The sequence below is a fragment of the Microchirus variegatus genome, assembly GCF_963457635.1.
Source record: "Microchirus variegatus genome assembly, chromosome: 4".
Lineage (NCBI taxonomy): Eukaryota > Metazoa > Chordata > Actinopteri > Pleuronectiformes > Soleidae > Microchirus > Microchirus variegatus.
The window spans coordinates 28,103,043-28,109,926 of NC_139805.1; the positions used below are offsets into that span (position 1 = coordinate 28,103,043).

Here is a 6,884-nt window from a genome sequence, read left to right on the forward strand (position 1 = left end):
TCCAGAGAGAAACACTAGCAATAAACTCCAGTCTTCACTTCAATGTAAATAAGTTGTTTTGAAAGAGAGGAATAAAACATTTCTTTTTTTTTTCAAGGATGTGTCCCTGCAAGTGGCGGCGAGTGACGAGAAAAGCCAGCGGATTTTTTTTCATTGACAGTAATTTCCCTTCCTCGTCCTTGCATTTTCCCCCCCCCCCAACCCCCCCCGCCCATTTTCTGACTCCCTCATCTCTCTCCTTCACTCTCTCGCTCTCTTTCTCTCACCCTCTCTCTAACCGCTCTGTGATTGGCCGAGCCGGCTGACGACACGTAAGAGGCAAGAGGGTGCAGGACTATAAAACCTCTGGGCTCTGGCTTTGCTTAGACACAGACACATCTTGTTCTCTGACTGTGCTTGCTCTGCTAAAAGGAATATTTATTCACACCGTCCACCCCGAGCAACACACCGGCTCTACCATCTCCAACTTGCTGATATGTGCAAAGGACTAGCGTCGCTGCCTACCTGCTGCTTGGAAAGGTACATGAAGCTTTCACGGCACTCACATCTTGACAAATGGATTACAGGACACATTTTGAATCTGTGTGTGTGAGAGCCAAAAAGCTCAAAGGAGCATTTTAAAAGTATCCCAGAGAGAAAATTGTACATTTGCAATGAGTGGGAGTTTATGCTGAGCTGTAATACACAGCAGTGTAATTGCGTGTGAACAAATGTGTGTATTCAAGGTCTGTTTATCTAACCTGTTTGCTTTTCTATTTTTTTCCCCCTCACAGAGCCAAGGAGCTGAAAGCAAGGCTGGGAAGCGTTCTGCAAAAATCCAGTTGGAACATACACTGCTGCTGCAAGATAGGGAAAAATAAGTAAGCATATGACACATGTACTATATATATATATGTATATATATATAGCTTTCTTTTTCATGCCATTGTTAAATGTAAATCTAATCACAATCTTTCTTCTTTCTTTCTTTTTAAGGCCAACGCTGGAGGAATGCCTCAGGTGGAAGGAGTCCTTTGAAAAGCTCTTGTCCAGCAAATGTAAGGGAACATTGAGATTCTATTACACACTGGCACACAAACAAAACACTACACACACACACACACAAGTACACTCAGCGCTGCAGGACTGTACTGTACCACAATTAATCAAATTTCCCTTCGCCTCGCAGATGGACTGTGTGCCTTCACCGCCTTCCTCGTATCCGAGTTCAGTGAGGAGAACGTTGCGTTCTACTTCGCCTGCGAGGAATTCAGGAACACCAAGTGTCCGGCAAAACTTCCCGCCAAAGCCCGCAAGATCTACGACGAATTCATCGGGTGCGAAGCTCCCAGAGAGGTAAGAAGCATACGTGTTGACTTTTTTGCTGCAAGAAATCATGAATCATCCCTCGTTATTTCTTTTGAGACTAATATGGTCCTCTCACGTGTTCTTTCCCTCAGATTAACATCGACCACGAAACACGTGACATCACCAAGGCCAACATGCAGACCCCCTCACCTTCTTGCTTCGACATTGCTCAGCACAGGATCTACATGCTCATGGCCAAAGACTGCTATCCTCGCTTCCTACGCTCGCCCGCCTACAGAGATCTTCTGAGCCAGGCCAAGCCGTGCGACAAGGCCACGAAGCAGGCGATGCAGGAGAAGAAGGTGTGAAGACTGATCTTCCCGCGAGCCGACGAATGATTGCTAGTTGTAACCTTAAGGGGTTAAGAAGGCAGCAGGCGAGATGTGGCATATTGGTTGCTGCATCGTGAAGCCGGGACGCTGATGCGGACACACACACGAGATTGTCGTGAGAGCAGCGGTGGGTTCTGTAGAAGCCAGCCGGCTTTCTCTGAAGACAAGGAAGGATGGAAGAGAGAGAGAGAGAGAGAGAAGGAAAACACAGCGAGAGCTGGAGGTTAATGCCTTAAAAGTGGATTGTTGTTGTGTGAATCCAGATGAAGTTTGGCGAAGCAAAGTCAAGAGACAGTGTCACAGAGAGGAGGGTGTGAGGAGTGGGCAATGCACTTTTCTGTGCCGTTTGGCAAAGCTTTTGTGCTTTTAGTGTGCAGTGTTACACAGTGTTTGTGAACATGCATGCAGGGTACGCTATTTTATGAATTTGTATTTATTTGCCTATAGCATTCTGTATATTTGTTGCACTTTTAAGTAATTTATCATGTACTATTTATATCACTGCTGTCTGTCTTTTTGTTTTTTTTTACTTTATTTCAGCAAATAAACTAAATTATTTGAAAAATAAATGTGGTTTTTCATGGAATGAAAACATACAGTAGAGCTTGTAGGTCAAAGCCAAACACAAAACAAATACACACGTCATACTCTCAGTCACCTTCAGCCCAGACTTATTTTAAGAACCTGAATTTCTTACAGTAACCGACAGTGAATGAGGCGTCACGTGTAAACACCGCATGTAGCTGTGCAAATACCCCGTCACATAAACTGATGTGAAAATGACGTACGACGTATTTGCCAGTCTGTTATTAGAGGCGTCCTGCGGCCAGTGTTGAGCCGAAATGTTTTTCACCAAGGAAACTGTGTCAACTCTGACAATCACACAGCATCCGCCTGTGCCCAGCCTTTGTCCCGTATCATGTGAATGGGAAAGAGCTTTCTAGCAAACAGGAAGGGCAGTGACTTGTGTGAGAGCATTAACGTAATAGGGAGGCCAATAAAACTTCATTATTGCCTTAGCAACTGTTTGCGCTAGCCATCAACTTCAGGTAATAAATGACAGTGAAGCTGGAGACTGAGCAGTGCTGTCCACAACACACATGACAGAGGGATATTGCTAAACCCCTCCAGGGGCTTGGAGGTTACATAATAACTTTGATTAAATTGATGATGCCCCCGCTATCTAATTTGTGTTCATGAAAATGGTAAATATTGTAGTTAAGTCTGCTTTGGTTAGGCAGCGCACACAAAAACATTCACTGAATGTCTAGTTTGTGTATTCAGATGTGATCAGTGAAGAGTGGAGCCAGTGTCAGGTGTTCTACAGGCCTGATGCATATATATGAACACCTCGCATGCTGCTGCCCTCTGACATTATTATCTCGATCTAAGCATAGCATTGACCATCTGCAACGCAGCTGCCAAGAGATTCAGCATGTTGTGAACATGTGTCGTTTGTTCGCTATGTTTTTCAAGACTTAGGGGGAATTCCAATTCCTATCTTAACCCTCAATCTTAAACCTCAAACTCAACTCAACCTTAATATTAACTGGCCATCAAAACCAAGTGTTGGGGGTTGTTTTGTCACTTAGAAATGGGACACCCCTTAAATGCAGATACGTCTTCAGACTGTGGGGGGCAGAATAATGCGAAAGCTGCGTCCAGTCTGTCAACTCCAAAAAAGAAGAAGAAGAACACATTTATGTCAGGATTATTTATTACGATCCGTTTGTCAGTCAAGTTATTAGGTTGTCAGTTAGTTATAAGATGACACTCATACAAATACCACAACCACGGACATATTCAGCTGACAGTTACCACACACCACGGCTTATTGAGAAGTAAACGATAGCAAACGATCGCTTGTCCGCACCGGCCGGCTATTGACAAAAGATCGTAAAATTAAAATAAATGTTACCTAACAATGACGTCAGTAATCCATAATATGGGCCCAGCGATTCCAGGTGTAATTAAGAAGAACACACTGGTATGGATGCAGGTCATCTTACCAAGGATATCAACCAAAAGCATATCTTATGGGAGGTTCATTAATCGTGTAACTTTTGGGCAGGTCGCACATGCTTCATACTTGACAGGTGGCTTACTAAGGCCACCACTGCAGTCTGCAGTATAAGAAATGCAAGAGATGTCAGAAGAAATCCCTAAAGGAGCCGCTAACACAGCGTGCGCCAGAGGGTGAGTATTCATGAAATGAGCGACAAGTAGACACAAGTGAGGCTAATTAGGGCGCGGCAGATAATCACAAATACGGTAAAGCCTGCCCCCACACTAGAGGATTTTCAAATCTAGGAGACCACAGACACACCCAACTTCGTAGCCGATTTTCAACTTTTTAATCCCGAGAAAGCACAGACTAGACGATCCAGTCAAGGCGCAATACAAGGACCACACACTTGGCGTTAAATCAAACGAGTTCAGGGAGGAGACTCCAGGGATTTGGGATCTCACAGACACTCGCTTGATCAAACGTAACTTAAGAATGTACGCAGACATGGAGGCGGACTGTCGGCTGCGTCAGTTAATGGATGTTGTGTGTGTCATGTTTTTGCAGGACAGCAAATTATACTGATGCCACTGTGTTATCGCACTGTTTGGCAACCGTGTTTCAGCTCCAAGAAAAAGTACTAAACATCCTCCTGGGATCCAATATTTCCTGGTCAACTTGCTCACTGCTGGAGTGCAGATTGCACTTCCTGCCAGATCTTCTTTCCAATTTACTGGAAGCGTTGCAGCAATAATCCCAATATTAGTTTTTACTTTAATATTTTAAATTCATGCATAACTCGTTTTTTGTTGATGTTGTTGTTGTTGTTTTTAAAGTACTCCAAGGAATTAACGCTTTTTTAACCAACACAAAATTGCCTTTTAGAAGGAACTCCAGTATGAACTTTGGTGTCAACACGAATTCAGCTGTGATTCCAAGAGAGCTCAGGTACTCATGCAACTTCAAGAGGTCACTTGTTGTGAGACGAAGTGTGGTGCTCCGTTGATTTATCAGCAGCCTTTTCCAGAAAGACCAAACCACAAAGCAAAACAACAGTTAAACTGTCTCCATTGGAACTACGTTTCTTTGAAGACGGAGTTACAGATGGAGTTCTAACAGTTAATGAAACAGACCTTAGACTAATCGATTAATCGATTATTAAATCGATTACTAAATTTTTCTGTTTTTTTCAGCTTCTTAAGTGTGAATGTTTTCTGGTTTCTCATGAAAGCTGAATCATTATGGGTTGTGAACAAAACAAGACATTTGAGAACATCATCATTTCCACGTTTAAGAAACACTGATGAACATTTTTCAACATTTTATGGACCTACCAAGTAAGTACTCTATTAAACAAGATAATAATGTAATGTAATGTGTTTTTTTCTACTATTAATACATTTTTTTAATGATTTCATGAAATGGTACACAAAATAACTATTGTTGTATTGAATTGGTGAACAGTCTTCCCAAGGCACCAGTGTGCGAATGCTTGTGAACTTACACTGACCTCTAGTGGTTTAATGTCTACATTGGCTCTTTTACAGTAGGGTTAAAAAAAAAAGGAGAGACTTTCTTTAGGCATTATTCAGAAGAAGAAATATCATTATTTGGGAAAGATGCATTTAGACTGCTGTTATGGGTGAAATGCAGGTCACCATACTCTTCATATGTGTGTGTTTAGGACCCTTTCTGACATAAATAATGACCTTGTAAAGGAGTAGTCCTCGTGGAGACCAAAACCTGCTTGTAATGAGGTAGAACTTCTGAACATCTGAACAAGGACTTGGACCCAATATTTTATTTTGAAAGTGCAATGAAAAACCACTCATAAGAGGGAAAAACTATAAGAACAAAAACAAAGGCTAAAGCTAACAGACAAAAAAAACTATTCGAGGGAAAAACTACTAGCAAAAACAGGGGCTTGACAAAGTAGCAAACAAAAGGACAAAAGCTGTCAAGACATGGGGCAACAGAGCAAGCCCCTGATAAATGTTGAAAATGGCCCAAAAGTTAATCTGGTTAACAAGTCCAGATAAACTGGAAACAGAAAAAGGCAGATGCAGAACATACACACACACAGTAATGGGGAACAGGTGGAAACAATCAGGGCGGGGAAAACAATCAGACTGGCGGGAAAAACACAAGGGGAAGGGGCAAGTTACCTGAAACGAGAGGAGAGTGTAGTTCCAAAATAAAACAGGAAACCACAAGAAAACACAACCAGCTTTCTTGGTCATTTTGAGGAACTGGTTAAGTTTAGGTCTTATATTAGAATTGTGTTTAGGTTAAGATTAGGGTTTGGCATTCACTGGTTATGGTTAAAGGTGCCATATGTAAGAATGTGGCCAAAAACGGTTGCTACATTCAAATTCAAAATACCGAGGTCTTTTGGGTTTCGTTTTCTGACCTAACTGGCAACCCGTGGTTTCTCGGCAGCCTAACCCACTGACTGCAATGATTGGTAGATGGCGGTAGGTGGCGCCACATGCCAAAACATGATTTCAAAACATAAACATGATTTGCAGTCTGCAAAATATTGTTTTTAATGCAAATATTTTGGCTGTACTGTTGTTGTTGGTGAGTTCAGTTTGTTATATGAACATTATTCCTGAGTCTCTGTGACATATTAGGAGGAATTTATGGCCGGTTACTTTAGATTTATTACATAATGCACCTTTAATGCATTTTTTAGGTGGTCCAAATCAAGAGTCATCAATAAATTGTCCTCACATGAGTACCCTCACAAACCTGTGTGTGAAAGAGAGACACTGTGAAGCATGTTTAATGCACTAGAGGGCAGTGTCAGGCCATGAATAAACAGAGGAACAGCTCTTTCACCTTCCTGCTCCTGACCCTGAAGGGCATCCACAACATCATCCATGGATTACAGACATCATCTTGTGTAGGAGGAGCATCATATGAAAAGAAATGTCCAAAGTTGGAGAGACGCTGAGGAGGTGAGGATGCACACAAACAAAAAAAGTTGAACATCAAATCATTTTCTGAACATTATTTTTGAAGAATTCATGGAAAGGGCCAAGAGGAACGCATGCATTTTCCCACTGTATGAATACACGTGTATGCACCTGCACTTATTTGTCATATTTGACTGAAAACACCACATATTTAAAGTCAAATAAAACAACCGGAATTATTTTCTATCTTTATTTTAATTGCTATATGATGTGAAATTGATG

The 6,884-nt window shown here is 41.8% G+C and overlaps 1 protein-coding gene across 1 annotated transcript; it reads left to right on the top strand.

Annotated features, from left to right (window-relative positions):
* Positions 1-458: 458 nt before the first annotated feature.
* On the top strand, positions 459-2,146 carry rgs16 (regulator of G protein signaling 16). Its single transcript, XM_083887979.1, has 5 exons — positions 459-519; positions 774-860; positions 976-1,037; positions 1,169-1,335; positions 1,440-2,146. Exons 1-5 carry the CDS (start codon positions 476-478, stop codon positions 1,653-1,655), a joined length of 576 nt encoding a protein of 191 aa, XP_083744105.1. The 5' UTR covers positions 459-475; the 3' UTR covers positions 1,656-2,146.
* Positions 2,147-6,884: the final 4,738 nt, after the last annotated feature.

Excerpts from the sequence above, each read along its gene's own strand:
- rgs16 (XM_083887979.1), top strand. The coding sequence starts at position 476 with ATGTGCAAAGGACTAGCGTCGCTGCCTACCTGCTGCTTGGAAAG. Across the intron at positions 1,038-1,168 it reads AAAGCTCTTGTCCAGCAAAT|ATGGACTGTGTGCCTTCACC; the intron begins GTAAGGGAACAT and ends TTCGCCTCGCAG. Across the intron at positions 1,336-1,439 it reads GGTGCGAAGCTCCCAGAGAG|ATTAACATCGACCACGAAAC; the intron begins GTAAGAAGCATA and ends TCTTTCCCTCAG.